General features: G+C 40.3%; 1 protein-coding gene across 3 annotated transcripts in view; it reads left to right on the forward strand.

Annotated features, from left to right (window-relative positions):
* Window positions 1-19,579, forward strand: part of STON2 (stonin 2) — a 116,878-nt gene that overhangs the window by 10,713 nt on the left and 86,586 nt on the right. For all 3 annotated transcript variants that reach the window (XM_077750808.1, XM_077750809.1, XM_077750810.1), the window contains exon 3: window positions 13,541-13,738. In XM_077750808.1, coding sequence (XP_077606934.1) covers window positions 13,541-13,738 — 198 coding nt within the window. The remainder of the gene's footprint in view (window positions 1-13,540; window positions 13,739-19,579) is intronic.

Genomic DNA, 19,579 nt, shown 5'->3' on the forward strand with positions numbered 1-19,579 from the left:
AATATTTTTGAAAATGAACCTAACCCCAGCAGGTATTTTATTCATATCGAGTCCCTCAGCATTAGTGTTTCTGAGTTTCCCTGGTGGCAAGAAGTTTTTCTACTTTAGTATTTTGTCTCCTCTGTTTTAAAATTCCAACCTGGACCAGGAAGAAGGCAGCCGCCTGCTCATAAAACACCTAAATTCTTTATAAAGATCCTCTCAGAACAAAGGCTGATTTTATACATGTACGTACATTTTACAAGTGTATGTGTGTGCTTAGAATATATTGGCAAATGCATGAAGATACACTGAAAGAGAAAAGTTCATTCCTAAAATTAAAAGAAAAAAAATTACGGCACTATTTTCAGCGCAAAGCTTCCTGTTCACTTCTCATGTTATGCGCTGACCTCCCTCCACAGACACGGCAGTTTTGCAGCAAGGCCAAGGCTGAATTGGACCCATTATGCAGATGCTGCAGGATATGCATAATTACAAACACACAAAATTTTTCATTTCCAGAACATTTGTTCCACAGCCCAAGCAAAACACTAATATTCCCTTGTGCTTCAAATGTCTTCCCCAAAAGCTTGGGCTAAGGCCTTCCCATTGTGTCTCGGGAAGCTAATTATATGGGACCAGAGAAAGAGCCACTTGTTTGGGGGGAAGACCAGAGATGATGTCATCCACTTAAGAGGGAGGCAGCTGAGACAGCTGAGAGACCTAATCCTGAAGAAGACTAGCCCAGCGGTTAAGTTCTATTATCCTTTTTATTCTGGCCACTGAGGGTGAGTTGGTGGGTGCGGGTGGAATAAGATCCCAGCCATTGGTGACTGTGTAGCCAAGGCCCATTGCATTTGGCATGCATATGTATTTCCCTCTTCAACAGAGGAGGTTTTATTTGCTTTTAATACCTTGAATTGTTCTCTGCTTTAAAGAGTAACTAATGACCTTTCCAGAATCCATCTCACACAGTGATGTACTGAGGAATGAATTCTAACAAAACCCTTCTTCCTTGGGGCCTGATGCCCTCTGCCCCTGCCCACTGGGCCCCTCTCTGCTGTAATCACGACCTCTCCTGCTGTTCCTCCTGCTGTTCCTGACAAGCTCATTACTGCTCTTGCTGTTCCCTTGGCCGTCAGAGGTCTTCTACATTTTCAACTCCGTGCTCTCTTCAAGCATCTCACCCCACTCCAACTTTTTCTTGCATTAAATGTCTTTACAGCCCATGTTGCTACCTGAAATTAGGTTATATAGTTATATATATTTATATATTTTCCCACTAGGGGAAAGAGATATTATCTATCTCATTTACTCTCAAGCATAGAATATAGAGCATGGAACTTAGGAGGTACTCACTTAGTATTTGTTGGGTTAATGAATGAAAGATGTATATGAAACGTACTGCAGAATGACTGACTCCCAATTATGAGGTGAATGAGCTATGAGGTGGAATTTGAGGCATGGCTTCCTCTGAAGCATTTTTTTTTTTTTTTTTTTAAAAAACTAGGCAAAGAAAATAGACCAGCCTCTTCCCTATCATGCCCTTTGCTTACCAGCTGACTATCATCAGTTTTGATTTCCCATCATTATATACACGGTGCACACATATGCATATACATGGCACACAGATACACGTACACACATGCATATACACAAGCATAGTGTATGTGTATAACATATGCACTTACATATACATGCATATATAATATAGGCATAGCATATATACATATACATATATTTATACAAACACATATTTTTCCCTCTGAGAGCTACCTTAAAAAGTGCAGTGAAAACTGTCCATTATATTTTTGTCATATTTGAAGCTACTACCATCATGCCATGTGGACAGGGGAGAGAATCTCTTGAAAATTACTTCCAGTTATGTAAAAGGGACCTTAAAATATTTTATTAAAGCTACAATATTCTCCTCTTTCAGAGAATGTGCTAACTCACCCAGGGGGGTCCTTGTGGCCTCTCTCACCCTCAGCGTGGGACATAAAATACAATAAACTGCCCAAGCATGCATTCATTAACTAGTTTATTCATGCGCAAAATGTTTAGGTGCTGGGAATGCAATTATGAGAAAGTTGGCCATAGCCCCTGCTCTCCCCACGCTGAGGTTACTAATGGTTGGGCAGTCTGTTACTAGTGAAGCCTTCTGGGGTAGGCAGTAGCTCCCCTGAACCAGTCCTGGGGCCAGCTGTTCAGTATTGCCAACTATGAACCAGCAGGGGTTGAAATGAAGAATGGAATTAGATCAATTTTGTATTCATGGATGGGCATGTTTACAGCATTGGAAAAATCACATAGCCGTAGTGAGTAGATACCAAAGTAGGAAATAAAGGCTAGGACATCAAAATATACATAAGTATTTAAATTTTAATCTAGGATCCCAAAGAATAAAACAAAAATTTTGTATGTGCTGTATTAATTGTTTTAACTCACAATTTATCAGTTCATTATTTATTCAGCCAATGGTGCTTTGAACTCCCACTGTGTGGCAGTCACTGCTCAGGGCACTGGGGATACAGTGGAATATTCCTGCCCCACAGAACATACTTTGTGCTGGAGAAGACATACCAGAAACGCAATAAAGATGTCGATAGAATGTCAGTGTGTTAGACAATGGTTAGCAGAAAGGAGAGACACATGAGAACAAGAAAGAGAATAGAGAGGATGTGAAATTTTACATAAGATCAGGGGGTGACTCTCGGAGAGGTAACTTTTGGGTAAAAACATGAGGGAGGCGGGGAGTGAGCCTTGCAGAAATTGAGGAAGGAGCTGTTCAGGTGAAAAGAACCACACATGACAAGCCTCTGATGGGTGGCTGTGTCGTGTTGGTGGTATGTGACTGCAGTGGACGGACATGGGGAGAAGGAAAGGGGATGAGGCGAAGAGGTCATGAGGACTCAGAGCATGTATGTGGTTGGAGGGCACGGGGAGGACCTTGGCTTTCGCTGTGGGTGAGATGGGAAGCCATCAGAGGGTTTTGAGCAGAGGTGTGGTAAGGTCTGATTTCAATTTGAACAGGTAATTCTATTAAAGCTGTGCGGCTGCTCTGTTGAGAACAGACCAAGAGGAGAAAGACAGGGAAGTGGGGTGACACAGTGAGAAGCCCCTATAACTATCCAGCTTGACAAGAAATGGTTTATTAAAGGGACTTAGGGACAGGGGCAGGTCTTGGGCAGCTGCAAGCTGAATAGATTGTGACCCCACCTCCCATAAGACCTGCTCTTATAAGCCTAGAGGCTGGGGAGTAGTGCTGGTAGACCACCCCAGGGGGACTGGTGGAGAAGAGTTGTGTGTCACAGTCCTATCTCCTGAGCCACTGAGGACTTCATGCCCCAGGGGTGTACTCAAGTGAGGTTAGATGAGAAAGAATGTTGGGGGGGTGGGGCTGCACTCAAGAAGACTTCAGGTCATCACCCATGAGTCTGGGTCATACAGCAGTGTTTTACGCCAGGGTGGTCGCTTGGAGATGGTGGGAAGGGATTGGATTCCAGATGTATTTTGAAGGGAGGACTAGCAGAAGCTGTGGTGGACCAGTTGTGAGAAGAATCAAGAGTGGCTCAAGATTTCATTCCTAGCACCTAGAAGGATAAAGGAGCCCATGTGGAGGGGATAACAGGAACTTGGTTTCCAGTAGGTAGGGTTAGAGACCTAAGTGGGGATTTCAAGTAGATCTGGACATAAGTTTATATCCACTTGATCCTCTTGCAGCGCTTCCTTTGTGCCAAGCACATTTCCAAGTGCTTCATCAATATTAACCTAATCCGCCTGTGAAGTGGGCACAACTTTAAGCTCCCTTTGTACAGGTGAAAACCCAACAAAACAGGTGGATTAAGTGACTTGCCTCTGGCGGCAGGGCTGGATACAGAGCGAGACAGGCAGTCTGGATCCAGGGGCCTTGTACCTAATCTCGTAGGAAAGGAGGAGACACAGATTTCCATCTTTTTTCGCTGTATTCCTTGCTGGATGGCTGTGGCTGTGAAGAGCCGTGGTGACAGCAGTCTGCTTCTGTCTGGCTCAGGTATCAAAGGCCTGGCGCCTGGGAGAAGAGTCAGCCCCAGGCTCTACACTTCAACAGTTCAACTCATCTTGTGGCTGGAGGACACTCACTTCAGAGCCTAAAGAAAGTGATTCATCCAAGATTTTTAAGCTGATAAACAAAGAGTATTAGAGCAAAAGAGAACAGTGTGTGAAGTGGAGGGGCTTTGCCTCTCCCAGCTGCATTATTCCTAGCTTCTCTTTCAGAGGAGATACTGCAAGTTTTATCAAACAAATGTAAAACACCAGTGTGAAAATACAAATAATTAAAATAGCTTTCTTTCTCAGCATGAGAGTCTTTTGATATGTGGTTTTAATAAGCTTTATTAATTATTGAGTAAATAAAAAGGAACATATTTAAAAATGTGTTTTAAATTATAAAGAACAACAGTACAACCCCATCACCCAGTTTAATAAATAGAATATTGTCATCACCCAGAAGCCCTCACGTTTTTCTACTGATCATAACTTCTTTCTTCCAGACATCCCATCCCTGCCTTCTTTATCACCACCTTCCTGGGGTTTGTGATATTAACTACATGATTTTTCTTAACAGCTCTCCTGCCTACACATGCATCAAGAATGATATAATTTTATTTCACTTTTTTTAACCTTATGTGAATGGAATAAAACTGTATGTATTATTTCATAGCTTGTTCCTTCAATGCATTATTTGTGACATTTTTCCATATCATTACCTGCAGCAATAATTCCTTTGGTTTTTATTGCTGTGTATTCCATTATACTGATATACCATAATTCACTTATCCATTGTATTGCAGTTGGTTGTTTGCCTTGTTTCTAGTTTTTGGAATATAAGAATTCTTTAATTCTATGAACATTCTTTTTGGGTGTTTTTGGTGAGCATTCTTTAAAAAAATTTTTTTTAAATGTTTATTCTTTGAAAGAGAGAGAGCAGGGGAGAGGCAGAGAGGGAAGGAGATACAGAACTCAAGGCAGGCTCCAAACTGTGAGCTGAACTCATGAACCTTGAGGTCATGACCTGAGCCAATGACAAATGCTCAACCAACTGAGCCACCCAGATGCCTCTCTGCGAGCTTTCTAAACACACAACCTGGTGACCATGAGCAAGTGGTTCTCTTGAATAAAAAAGTCAGAAGAGAATATCTGTGCTGCAGGCTGGGTTTATCCTCAACTTTCTCACGTAGCACCAGGCCATTTTCTAAGGTGGTTCCAGTTTTCTCTTATCAGCCATATATGAAAGATCCTGTGTCTGCACTTCCTTGTCTACACTTGGGATTGTCATATTTTTCTATTTTAGTCACAAGGCAGGGAGATAAGGAAGGGGGAAGAGTAATGGAATCTCATGTGGTTTTAATTTGTATTTTCTAGGTTAGTAATGAGATTGATTTTTTGCCACTTGAATTTTTTTTTTCATAGAAAGTCCAGGTATATTCTTTTTGAAGTCTCTCCCTTTTTGTTGCTGATTTCTGGGACTTCCTTGAGGATATGATGCATGGCAGATATCTCTCACACATGGATGTAGAATTGGATGCTCTTTTCACTCTCTTTACAGTGTTTTTGTAAAAAGAAGTTCTTAATTTTAATGATATGAAATTTGTTTTTCTTTTATGGCTGGTGATTTCTGTGTCTTGGTAAAGGAAATCTTTCCCTACCCTGAAGTCGTGAGCATATTTGGGTATATATCTTCAAAAATATATCTTGTGGAGCCTTTTATACTTTGATATTAATCCATCTAGAATTGATTGAGTCTAATTTAAATTTTTTCCGTATAGTATTTTACCATTATTTTGTATTATTATTTTATTCATTTTAAATATATTATTAACATTCTACCTTGTTCATATCTAAATAGTGTGATTCTACTTATTAACATGAGGAAAAAATAAGGGTTTTGATTGAGAATTAACATCTTTACACACTTTTTAAAACCCTAGTTATTATATCTCTTTCCAATTATTTAGATCTTCCATACAATCTGTTAATAAACCTTAGAAGTACCTCCTCTGAGGCCTTGCGCATCTTTCGTTAATTTTATTACTATATATGCTTGATACTTTTTGTTGCTGTTATAAATGCTATTTTGTTTTAAGTTTAATTTGTATATATTTTTGTTTTCAGAAATACAATATATATATTTAAAAACAAATACTGTGCTAAATTTATTAATTTGATAATTAGGGTCTTTTGTATTTTCTGTACACAAAAATATCATCTGCAAAGAATGAGTTTTGTTTCTTTCATTCTTTCTTACTTCCTGCCTTACTGTACAGGTTCTAACCACAAATAGGATGTTGAATAGAAGTGGGAGTAAGGGGCACCCATCATCTTGATCAGGATCTCCAAGGGAAAAGTTCTCTTTTGCATGGTGTTTGCCATAGGGTTTTGGGGTTAGCTCTACTAGATTTAGGAAGCTTCTGTTTCTAGTTTGCCAAAAATTACTACCATGAATAGATACTAAAATTTGTTCAGTGCTTTTTCTATATGCATTATGATAATATGTTTTTTATTCCTTTAATGTATTATTATGGTGAATTAATTGATTCATTAATGTTAATCCACACATTATCAACAGAGTGAGATTACCTCCACTGGGGTTAAAAATAGTTCTGGGGGGCAAAGAAATCATATTCTTTTTATATGTACAGCATAGCTATGTATACAGTACATGATAGACATATAACATATCTGTCATGTTAAAATTTAACTGGGAATAGATAAATTGGACCTCATCAAAATTAAAACTTTTGCTTTATGAAAGACCCAGTTAAGAGGATAAAGAGAGAAGCTATAGACTGTGAGAATATATCTGTAAACCACATATCCAACAAAGGACTGGTATCTAGAATATATAAAGAAACCTCAAAACTCAATAGTGAAAAAACAAAGCAATCTAATTAGAAAATGAGCAACAGACATAAAAATATTTTTCACTTAATAGGATATATAGCTGGCAGATAAGTATCTGAAAATACGTTCAATATCATTACCAATAGGGAAATGTAGACAAAATGAGCTATCACTACACACATATCAGAAGACTTAAAATAAAAATAGTAGTAATATTAAATGCTAGTGAGGATGTGGAGAAATTAATTGCATGTTTAGTTTAATGAAGAACTTAACTATTTTCCAAAGTCATTGTTACATTTTACATTCTCACCAACAATACATGATCTACTGTATGACCCAGCAATTGTACTCTGGGGCATTATCCTAGAGAAATGCAAACTTAGGTTTATACAGAAACCTCTCCATGAATATTAAAAGCACCTTTATTTATAATAACTAAGAACCAGAAACAGCCCAGATGCCCTTTGACAGTGCTTAGTCCATTCCATGGAACACTACTAAGCAATCAAAAGGAATGAAGCATTGATACAGTCAACACCTTGAATGAATCTCAGAGGCATCATGATGAATGATAAAAGCCCATCACAAAAGGTTACATACTGCATGATTCCATTTATATAGCATTCTTGAAATGACAAAATTATAGAAATGAAAAACGAATTAGTGGTTGCCTGGGGGTAGGAACAGGACATGACAGGAAGAGGTAGAAATGAATATAAAAGGGCAACATTCCTTCTGGTGATAGAACTGTTCTGTATCCTGACTGTGCTTGTGTATACGCAACCTACTACATGCTGATAACATTACATAGAACTAAATACACACATAAGTACATGTAAAACTGGGCACATCTGAGTAAGATCAGTAGATTGTATTAATATCAAGTTCCTGGTCATGATATTCTCCTGCGGAGGAGGGAATTCATGGGAGAGGATGATTGGGGAAGAAACATGTTAGTGGGGCAATAATGAAAAAAAGTTGAGAAATACCATGTTAAACCAAGTTTGCATTCACTGGATAAATCCAATTTAGTCATGTTGTAATTCTCCTTTTCATTGAGCTCTAGATTCTCTTTGATAATAATTTATTTGAGATTCTTGTATCTATATCCATGATTGAGGTTGACCTATAATTCTCATTTTGGAGAACAGAAGTATAACTGCAATATACTTTGTCAGTTTTTGATGTCAGGAAATTCCGACCTCATAAAATGACTTGACGGGTGGTCTTTTTTTCTGAAAAAAAATTTTTCCTTTAAAGTTTCATAGAACTGTTAAGTAAAACTACCTGGTCTGACATTTTCCTTATGGGAAGATTTTAAGAATTGATTCACTTTATTTGATGATTATTGGACAAGTCAGGTTTTTAACTTTCTTCTTGGATCAGTTTTCAAGGTATAATTTCCTAGAATCTCTATAGTTTTATCTTGTTTCAAATGTATTGGCATAAAGACATTCATTATTTCCCCCTCACTGCCTTATACAGCATGTGTAATTATGTTCTCTTCTTCATTCTTAAGGTTATTTGTGCTTTCTTTATTCTTGATTTTCCTGACAATTTTTATATTAATTTTTTTACAAATAGTTTATTGTCAAATTGGTTTCCGTATAACACCCAGTGCTCATCCCCACAAGTGCCCTCCTCCATGCCCATCTCCCTCCTCCCCCCCCACATCCATCAGTCCTCAGTTTGTTTCTCAGCATTCAAGAGNACAATTTTTCAATTCTACTATATAATCTTCTTAAAGAATTTTTATCTATGTGCTTTTTAATTTCAGTAACTTCTGCTTCTATGATTATTATTTCCTTTCTAATATTCTTTGTTTTATTTTGCAGCCCTTTCTGTAACTTGACAAGTTAGAAACTTGTATTAAATTTCAGTTCTTCCTTTCTGGAATACAATGTAATAAGCAATACAACTGTCCCTGATGGTACTGCTTACTGAATTCTTAAAGTTTTTATATATACTATTTATATTTTTCTTTGGTTCTGGATATTTTCTAATATTCATTAATATTTCTTTTTTGACCAACAGTTTATTTAAAAGTATGTTTCTTAGTTTCTAAATTTTTCAAATTGTCTTCTAACTAGCTTAGATAAATAGATGCTAGTTATATCTAGATAACTGGTTTGGATAACTAGAGACATCATTGTATTATGATTAGTGTTCATGGTCTGTTTGATATCAGTTTTTTCGGTATTTGTTAAAACCTGCTTCATGTCATACCATCTGGTCACTTGCCATAAGAATTTTAGTTGTGGATTATGAAGAATATACATTCTTTACCTGTTGGTCTATGTTTGACCATTAGATCAGCTTGTTCATTTTGTTGTTTTTATCTTCTGTTTCCTTGGCGACTCTTCTCCCTCTTGGATCTGTCTATCACTTACTGAGGGAGGTGTATTAAAATCTCCCAATATGATGATGGACATTTCTTGCTTTCTGCAGTTCTGTCCATTTTTGTGTTAATGATTTTGAGACTAAGTTATTAAATATATACCGACTTAGGATTATTATTATCATATATTTCTGATTAATTAAAATATAGTAATTTTGTTGTAACTCTAATAATAGTTTTACTTTAAAGTCTATCTCTAGGCTATAATATGCTCAGTTTCTTTTCATTAATATTTTGTCTTGTATGGCTTTCTTATCCCTTTACTTTCATCATTGATGAAACTTCATATTTTATTTTTTTAAGTTTATTTTTGAGAGAGGGAGAGAGTGAGCATGAATGGGGGAGAGGCAGAAAAAGAGGAGAGAGAAAATCCTAAGCATGCTCCACACTGTGAGTACAGAGCCTTATGTGGGGCCTGATCTCATGAACTGTAAGATCATGACATGAGCTGAAATCAAGAGTTGGATGCTTAACCGACTGATCCATCCAGGTGCCCCGAATCTTTGTATTTTAGATGGGTCTTTTGTGAACAACATGTTGGGTTTCATTTGATTTTTCAGTTTGATAGTCTTATTCTTTTAACTGGAAATTTTGTCCATTTATGTTTATTATCAGGTGCTGATATAGTTTATTTCTCTAAGCGTATATTTCTTTTTCTCATCTTTCTTTCCTTAGATTAATTGTAATTTGTAGTTTTTGTTTGTCTAAATTGTCTTTATTTTTCTCTTGATCTCTGAACATCTCCTTACTGTGTATATAGTCCTATTTGGTCATCTTCTGACAGCTCATTGAAGCATTGGTTTCTCTTGTTGAAAAGGTAGTAGTTAGTCTAATCAACATTCCTTTGAAAGTAGTCTTATTTAAGATCTTCTCTTTGTTGTTGGTGTTGTATAGTTTTGCTGTCTACTTGCACAGGTATTTTTAGTTACCCTGCTTGAGATACCATGAGATTTCTAATCTGTTGTATAAAATCTTTCATAAATTCTGGGAAATTCTCAGCCAGTGTTTTGTTTTGTTTTGTTTTGTTTTTTTAAATATTGCCTCTCATCTTCTTTTTCTTCTCCTTAGAAATTCAGGTTAGATAATTACCTACGAGCTTTTACCACTCTGTCCAACGTGGGGCTCAAACTCACAACCCCAAGATCAAGAGTTGCGCACTCTACCAACTAAGCGAGCCAGTCACCTGTCCTGTGTGTTTTCATCTCTGTCTCTCTATTCTATCTAGACAGTTTTGTATTTACAGTAATATTTTTCTTCTCCAGAAGCTCATTTAGTTCTTTTTCAATTCTGTGTGTTCTTTCTTAATATTTTCATTTTCTTTTCTTATTTTCTTGTTTCTTTAAACATATTAAACATACTCATATTTCCTGCCTATTAATTCTAGTGTCTGAATTCTTTGCAGGTCTGATTCTGGCTTTCCCCACCCCTACTGCCGGCCCCCTTGCTGGTTTTCTGGTTTGCATTTATGGTAACTTTATTTCTTACGTATTTCATGATTTATTTATTTTTATTTTTTATTTTATTACCATGTGGAACTAAGGAACGTTCTGTCTGGGAAGGCTGGCTTTGAGGTATCTTCCTCCAAAAAGGATTAGTATTTGCTTTTCCCAGGTGCCTGAGGCCACTACCAACCTGGAAATACTTCAGCTGTGTTCTCAGACTGGAAGGTTCAGACCACACAAGTAGTTTTAGCTGTAAGCCCCTATGTGGGACAGCTTATAGTTAGAAATTCTCAGGAGATTTCTTTCCTCTACCCTGCACCCAGGCTTAAGGCAGACAATTTTCTTTGCTGTCCTTAGTTTGAAGGTGAGGCTTATTCCTAATTTACCCTTTAACTGAGCCCTTTGGGAATTCAAGCTTCTGGCATCACGTCTTCTGTCAGATTTCCCATCTTGGGTTAGCCCTAGGTTGTTTTCCTCATTTGCCTTCTTCACAAGACTCAAACTCAGGAGTCCCCTTGATTTGTTCAAAAGCCTCGGGGTATGAAAATCAGGATGTGTGCTCTGTTTTCTGTTCTGGGTTCCAGCTTGAACTTGGCCTCTGATAATTCTTTCTTGCTCACTCTGTAATGTATTTTAAATAATGTTATTACATTTTATCTAATATTTTAATTTTATTTCCACAGTTAAGTGTCTAATTCATTATACTGTAGGAAATGGCAGTCCTATAATAAGCCTTTACAAGTTCAGTTTTGCTTTTGGCTTTTGCTTTATTTTTTTCTTCTTTAGCAGTTTGATTTTTTTCTATGTTTTTGTCGGAGTTTTATAGGTACAAGTTTAGTTTTAACAGTCTGTACTTAGCATAGACTGTATGAGTGATTTCTGGTGATTCTGTTGATAAAACCAACAAATATTTATGGAGTACCTATTCACACCAGAATGTTCTAGGAATGGGGATGCAGAAGTGAGCAAAATGGACCAAAATCACTGCCACCCCACCTCCATCCAAGAAGCTTGAATTCTAGTGGGGAAGACCCTGCATATGTAGTACATTAGATGATGAAAATGCTAAGGAGACATAAGCAGGGAAGGGACTTTGCATCTTTGGAGAGAACCAGTCAGGAATACCTTACTGGGAGGATAACATTTTTAAAGAATAGGGGGTGTGAGCCGTGAGCACTCCACACAGAGAAAAGACCTACATGTCTTATAAATGTCTAAGAGAATATGGAATGAAAATTCTCTGTGGTTTCATATTTGTTCTATGTCACATGTATTGCTGTTTATTCTTTTTTCCCTCTTAAATCTCAATTTTCTCTTTACCCAAATTTCTCTAAACCCAACTCTCAGTAATTTTGATTCTCTAGCTAGGAGAACTGACCCTTCTTTTAAATTTTTTTAAATTTTAGTGTATGTATTTAGTTTGAAAGAGAGATAGCACACATGCGTGGGGAAAGGGCAGAGAGAGGAGGGGGAGGGGAGAGAATCCCAAGCAGGCTTTGAGCTGCCAGCGCAGAGCCCCATGCATGGCCTGAACCCACAAACCATGAGATCATGGCCTGAGTAGAGATCAAGAGCTGTATGCTCAACCGACTGAGCCACCCAGGCGCCCCTAGGAGAACTGACCCTTCTTAAAGGAGCTCTTTAACCTCTTTTGCGATGGTTTCTCCTGTGTCAGATGAGACCACTGCCTGTCTCTCAGGATTGATAGTGAAGTGAAGTAACGTTTGTAAAAGTGTCTGACATTTCATGAGTACTCAAGAAATATTAGTTCTTTCTCTTTTGTTTTTGCTTCCCTACACACACTCCTTTCAGCGCTTGTTTTTAGTACTTATCAATTAATTTGCAATAAGATTCCCAGGCAGATCCATGGAGAAACTGTGTGGTAGACAGTTAACTGAAGACAAATGAGAAACGGTAGAAAACTTCATTTTAAAAAAAGAAACTTTCCAAGTGGTTTTGAAAGGCTGAGTTTGGTGCTCAGGGTTCAGGAGATAAAGTCAAGCCCTATGCATTTCCCCCCTTGAAGTTTGTTCATCGTATGACAGATCAGCAGCCCAGGAAATCTCAATTCATATGTGTAATAGTCTGCAGAATCTCTAGTTACAGTGAGACTCAAGCAGAAGCATATCACGTTCGTATGTGGACACATAGATATTCACCTGTCTTCTCTTATCCTTTAACCTAATCTATCTATAATTCTGCGTATAATTTGTGGAGTTTTCTTGAGATTGTTGGCATGCCACTAAAAGTGGAGGCAGCGTAAGGGTGAAACTATAGGATTCATGAAGTTTTGGTTTGAAGGAAACTGAAATCTAAGTTTAGAAATAAAAGTAGAGGGGGCACCCGGGTGGCTTAGTTGGTTAAGCGTCCGACTTTGGCTCAGGTCATGATCTCACAGTTTGTGGGTTCAAGCCCCATGTCAGGCTCTGTGCTGATAGCTAGCTCAGAGCCTGGAGCCTGTCTTTGAATCTGTATCTCCCTCTCTCTGACCCTCCCCTGCTCATGCTGTCTCTCTCTCTCTCTCTCTCTCTCTCAAAAATAACTAAAGCATTAACAAAAGAAGAAATAAAAGTAGAGCCAAAAATCACTTCTTTAGTGAGATTTTCTTTGAGACTCATGAGACCCCTTATTTGTGGCATTGGTTTTGATATGGACTCACAGTGTGAGGGTCTCAGTTATTTTTCCCTATTGTAAGTGATATTTCCATTATTCCCTTGCCTTGTATGGCTATTGAGATTTCATAGGACCTGAGCACAGTAAAGGTAAGATAAGCACTAAAGGTCAACAGAGCACAACTATTTATATTGTCTGTTTTTGGTTTTTGGTCTGTCCCCAGCCCTACCATTGACCATGCCCTGCTGGACGTGCCCTTCCTTCGACTCCTTGAGGAGATGCCCTCTGACCTCCGAGAGCAGCTGGACCACACATTCTGAAGACACCAGTAGCCCTAGTTTTGATCCCTCATACACCAACCTGCAGCTTATCAATGCTGAGGAGCAGACGAGTAGCAGGGCTTCTCAGGCTGACTCGACTGGTAAGATGGAGCCCACATGGCTTTGCAGATCACTGTTGGTGACCTGTTGCCACTCCTAAAATCTCTGCAGCTAGCTTTGTTTGCAGAATGAGTTCAGATGGAGTAGTCCTACAGTCACAAGCTAGAATACAGAGTGGTTCAAAATTGCACTGGGAAAAAAACACGTACGCAGATAGGCAGAATGTTAATACTGGGAAACCCTTTGACAGTAGATCTTAATGTGTTATTTTCTACTATTTGGTACAAGTACTGTTCCTTGTCAGTTTATTTTCTCCTTGGATGACTGAACTACACATAATATGCACAAGGCTGAATCTTTCATCCAGCCACCCATGCATCTTTCCTTTTCAGCAAGAAGGAAGTAGATTTAAGCAGAGAAAAAGCAAATGTTATATCAAGTGGAATGAGTCAGGACTCAGTCACTGTGTCCAGACTACATTTTGCAGTTACATTTTTTCTGTTGTGCTTGAATTGAGCTATACATCCGTCAGTCTGTAACATCCGTGGTCTCATTTATTAAATTTCTAATAGGTATAGAAGGATGTTGCCTGGCTTAGGTTTAGAATGGCATTGGATAGATGTAGTGTGTTCTTGGCGTTTTGTTTATTTGGCCCAAGGTATTATTTTCCTTTGAAAATAATAAAGTTACCGATAATTTCTCTGTGGATATATTTGCCAGGTGTGTCCAATAATAGTTTGCTTTTCTTTCTCAAAAACATTGTTTAGGAATTTGTCTCTGGATCGTTTTTCAAATTTGGGTAACATTTGTCCTTACACTCTGTGTTATTGGAGGATTCTACACATGGAGAGAGAGATTTCTTTCGGACTAAAGGGTTCAGACAGGATTTGGTTTGGTATTTGATACTTTTGCAAAGAATCCTAGTTTATCATAGTCCCTTTTCACGAGCCACAGTTCTTTATAGCATTTTGTTCTTACACACTCTCCATCCTGGTTAATCTCTACGGCTGGGGATCTCAGTCAGTGGCTGAACTGTGACAACCCCATCTCCACTGTGGGGAATGTTTCATGTTGGGAAGGCACTATCAGAAGCCGAGGCAGTTAGGAAAAGAGGCTGTACCCACACCCTCCTTCACCTCCTCGCCCTCAACCACCAGCCTTCCCATAGAGGACGCATAGAATACATTGGTCAGGAGCACTCAGACTCCGGGTTAGACTGCTCAGATCCTCATTCCTCCATTTACCAGCTTTGTGACCTTGGGCAAGATCCTTAATGTCTTTTTGATTTAGTTTCCTCACCTGGAAAATGGAGGTAATAGTAGTACTTACCTTACCAACTTGTTAACAGCTCTAAGTGAGACAGTTTACATACGGTAACTTATATGATCCCAGCCACAGAGGAAGTGATCAGCAAAGATGCGGTTTTTCCCTCTCCTGCTCCGGGGTTCTTACTGCTTCAGAGAGGTGGAGGAGGGCTCCTCATGTGAGAAAGTCAGGACCTGTGGGCTCAGGTTGGTTTTTGTCAGTGGCCTCTCTGCTTAGATGAAAGTTGCTTTAATTCCTACAGGTTCCAATGATGCAAATCAGAGTCCTCGTCTAACTGGACATTATTAATCTGTCTCCAAAGCTTATAATTATTTTCAGTATTTTCTGAAGCCATACTAACAGTATTATAATTCCCACTAAGAAAACCTCTTCTCTCATTGTTTTGATCAGGGTCCTGGCAGGTGGCAGATGGTATCCTCAGAAAGGTTTTATTTGAAGAGGGTTTAATGGAACGACTTCTTACAGAAGCAGCAAGAGCTGGAATCATGGGAAGTGGGGCTGGCCGACAGGTGCTGTGGCAGTATGAAGGACAGAGCCACTGACAGAGATTTGGTGAAGTGGGGAGAATGGGGGAATAAATGGCCAGATCTTGCAATAGTGCTTCCCACTGGCGAATCGCAGTTGGAAGTCAAAGGGCACAGGACCCTGGTAGGGCAACCCACAGAGATCAGCTCCCAAGGCATAGAGCCATGGAGAAGGGTGGGAGGATGGATTTGGGGTGAGGGGGTGGGTGAAGCATATGGGGTATAGCCAACACACTTTAGTCTCCACCAAGAATTTTTTTTTTTGCATATTGTTACTTTATATATTTTTTTTACAAATAGTTTATTGTCAAGTTGGTTTCCTTATAACAACCGGTGCTCATCCCCACAAGTGCCCCCCTCCATGCCCATCTTTCCCCTCCCCCCCCATACCCATCAGTTTGTTCTCAGCATTCAAGAGTCTCTCATGGTTTGCCTCTCTCCCTTTCCCCCACCATTTCCGCCCTTCTTCTCCCCCTTGTTCCTCCGTCAAGTTCCTCCTAATCCTCCTATACGTGCAAACATATGATATTTGTCCTTCTCTGCCTGACTTATTTCGCTCAGCATAACACCCTCAAGGTCCATCCATGTGGCTACACATGGCCAGATTTCATTCTTTCTCATTGCCATGTAGTATTCCATGGTATAGATAAACCACATCTTCTTGATCCATTCGTCCATTGATGGACACTTAGGCTCTTTCCATGTTTTGGCTATTGTTGAGAGCGCTGCTATGAACATTGGGGTACATGTGCTTCTATGATCAGTACTCCTGTATCTCTTGGGGTAAATTCCTAGCAGTGCTATTGCTGGGTCATAGGGGAGTTCTATTGTTAGTTTCCTGAGGAACCTCCACACTGTTTTCCAGAGGGGCTGCACCAGTTTACATTCCCACCAACAGTGTAGGAGGGTGCCCATTTCTCCACATTCTTGCCAGCATCTAGAGTTCTCTGATTTGCTCATTTTAGCCACTCTGACTGGCATGAGGTGGTATCTCAGGGTGGTTTTGAGTTGTCTTTCCCTGATGAGGAGGGATGCTGAGCATCGTTTCATGTGTCTGTTGGCCATCTGGATGTCCTCTTTGGAGAAGTGTCTGTTCATTTATTCTGCCCATTTCTTCACTGGGTTGTTTGTTTTTCGGGTGTGGATTTTGGTGAGTTCCTTATAGATTTTGGATATTAACCCTTTATCTGTTATGTCATTTGCAACTATCTTTTCCCATTCCGTTGGTTGCCTGTTAGTTTTATGGATTGTTTCCTTTGCCGTGCAGACGCTTTAATCTTGGTGAGGTCCCAATAGTTTATTTTTGCTCTTGATTCTTTTGCTTTTGGGGGTGTGTCAAGTAAGAAATTGCTGTGGAGTCTCCACCAAGAATTCAATGGCCTGGAGTGAGTCCAGAGTCACTCTGGAGAAGCAAAGGCAAAACTAGGGCTGTAGAATGATGAGCGATGATCCTCGTTCTCTCCTTCAGCATGAGATCATTTCTGTAGTTACAGGAGGCTAGAGGTATGACTTTTTGGCAACCGTTCTTTTTTACAGAAGTAATAATAATCACAGCCAGCACACAGTGTGTGCTATGTGCCAGTACATGCTGTGTTATCATCTCTGGCCTTTACAACAGTTCTGTGATGCAGAAGGTATCTTTCTCCGTATTTTCTAGTTGACCCTGAGTCTGGGAGGTTAAGATGGTTGTCTGAGATAGTAGTACTAAGAACTAGATGTACCTGGATTTCAACCAAAGCTCCAAAGCCTTTTCCCATGGTTCCCAAACCTGGTGGTGCCCCCAGAACCATCATGTCTACCAGTTTGCTACATTACCTTCCAGACCTTCTATGCAGATAGGGTAGAGGATGCATATGACTATATAAACATATTTTGCCGTGGGTTTATTTTGAACATAAATAGAATCAAAAGGTTTTTAAATAAGATGTATAGTGGGTGGAGTCTGAGGAAAAAGTTCATCATGTGCCCTTAACAGATATGAGTGCTGATAGATAACTGGTACTTGCCCACAGTATGGTGTTATGTAAACATGTCTCTGGACACTGCACTTGGAAAAGAAATCCCCTCATTCTTTAGTAACCAGCCAAGGGTCCAGCTGGCCCAGGGGAATGCCCCCATCTGCGTAGGGTGGAGCCCCGTCCTTCCCACCTCACCCCCACCTATTCTTCCAGGCCCAAAAGTGGCAAGTAGCATGCCTTTGGGCCCTGGAGAAATGAAAGGCAGGGTGATGAGTGGCGCAGGCTGTGTGGTCCATGTCTGGATGCAGCCCCAGATATAAGACCTCCTTGAGCCTCTTTCTGAACATCCTGATTTGTGTAGTCAGGTTGGACTTCTGGCTTTGAAAAGCCTTTAACTCTTCCTGGATAAGTAAATACAAGGTTTAAGAGAATAACCAAGTATTTCTAACCCTGTGACATTTATCTTTCTACTTCAGTAGTAGAGAATTTATCAATGCTTTCATTTGAGCTATAGAGAACTTCAGAGAAATCTGTACACAATGGAAATCCCCCAGTCAGGTGACTCCCTGCCCACCACCTGCTGCCAGGGCTGTGCCAATGGCCAACTCTAGGAAGGCTCTACTTTGAGGCTGGATCAGGATAAACTAAACCATTGTGAGGCCATGGAGCAGGTTCTCATCTGTCCGTGTCTCTGGGCACACCCTCTCTCCAGAGCTGCCATTCCCCATCTATGAACTGAGCCTGAGGGTCCGTACCAAGGCTGGGCAACAGGGTGTGTGTGAAGGTATTTCGTACAGCGCAAAGTGCAGTAGGAATTAACAAAATAAAGTCCTGATTTCGTCTGCCTCATTTCCCTTTGATATGGGAAATAAGGTTAATTACTGCCTACTGTTTTACTGCCCCGAAGAGGATGATAAACCATGTACGTGGTGGGATGAGACCTGAGGAGGGTTATGCGGTCCTCAGAAGTGAGCTGTGGGTACAGCAGACAGATGTGGGACGTTCAGTGCGGGTGGTTTCTGTACCGGGGCCTTGAGGGTCCTTGGGAGGAACTGCCTTGGGGAGACTTTGGGTATTTATCTGCCCCCCTGCCCCATGCCTTTTAGCATTGTGGAGGGAGGTAGAGGGTGAAGAATTTGCAGCCTCCATCAGGAGCTCCCTCAGCCCAGCTGGCCTGGGCTTTCGCTGGCAGCCTGAGCCTGCGGTGTGAGCGTGCAGCCGGGGTAGAAACTCTGTGGTTCATCTCCTGTGTGCAGAGGGTTATGGACACCCAGGCCCAGCCTGTGTCCCTTGGCCCCACGGCTCCGTGCTGGGCTGCAGCAGGCCACAGACTCCTCCCTGTCATCTGTGGCGGGACTTCTGCGGGGATCTGGCAGCCCTACAGGGCATCCTGATTCCGAGCATAATTGTGGAGGGAGAGACTCTGTGATCAGCCTACACTTTTTTTCTCACTTTCTCACCAAGGAGGTAATTAGAAGCAGGAAGGCAAACAGATCCCCTCACCTTGGCGACATCACCGGGTATGCTGATATTTGCTCTGGGATGCAGCTCTCCAGAGCAAATGGCAGACAAGAGCTTTATTAGCACTTGCTTCCTCTCTCACCCCCTACTTCCCGAGGGAGTCCGCTTTCCCTAGATAACAGGCACGCCCTGTCATCTTCGCCAGTCAGCATAGCTCTGTAATGCCACTAATTTTACATGGGATGATAAACAGGAAGAGTGTCAAGGGAATAAAAATAAGCCTTCTGCCTTGGAAGTCCATTGCAACCAGGAAAAAGAAAACACAGAAATGTTTGTGGTGGCACAAGGTGTTGTTAGGTGGTGGGCTTCCTTTTTGGTTTTCTTTTACATACCAGATAAGTGCAGAGTTTAAGTGTAGGATTAGAATGCTCAGGCATATATGCCAACTGAGGAATGTCAAGACTGGATAGAGCACATAACAGATGCTTAATGATTGTTGAGTGGGTCCTTGAATGAATGGAGTGAGATTGCAGGCGGGGAGAGTCATCTGCATTCCAGACATCTGTGTCCTCTTTGGGTTTAGGAGTCCAGCATTTCCCTCAAGTGTATCCCA

This window comes from Crocuta crocuta, unplaced genomic scaffold (genome assembly GCF_008692635.1).
Source record: "Crocuta crocuta isolate KB4526 unplaced genomic scaffold, BGI_CrCroc_1.0 scaffold186, whole genome shotgun sequence".
In the NCBI taxonomy this organism is placed as follows: Eukaryota; Metazoa; Chordata; class Mammalia; order Carnivora; family Hyaenidae; genus Crocuta; species Crocuta crocuta.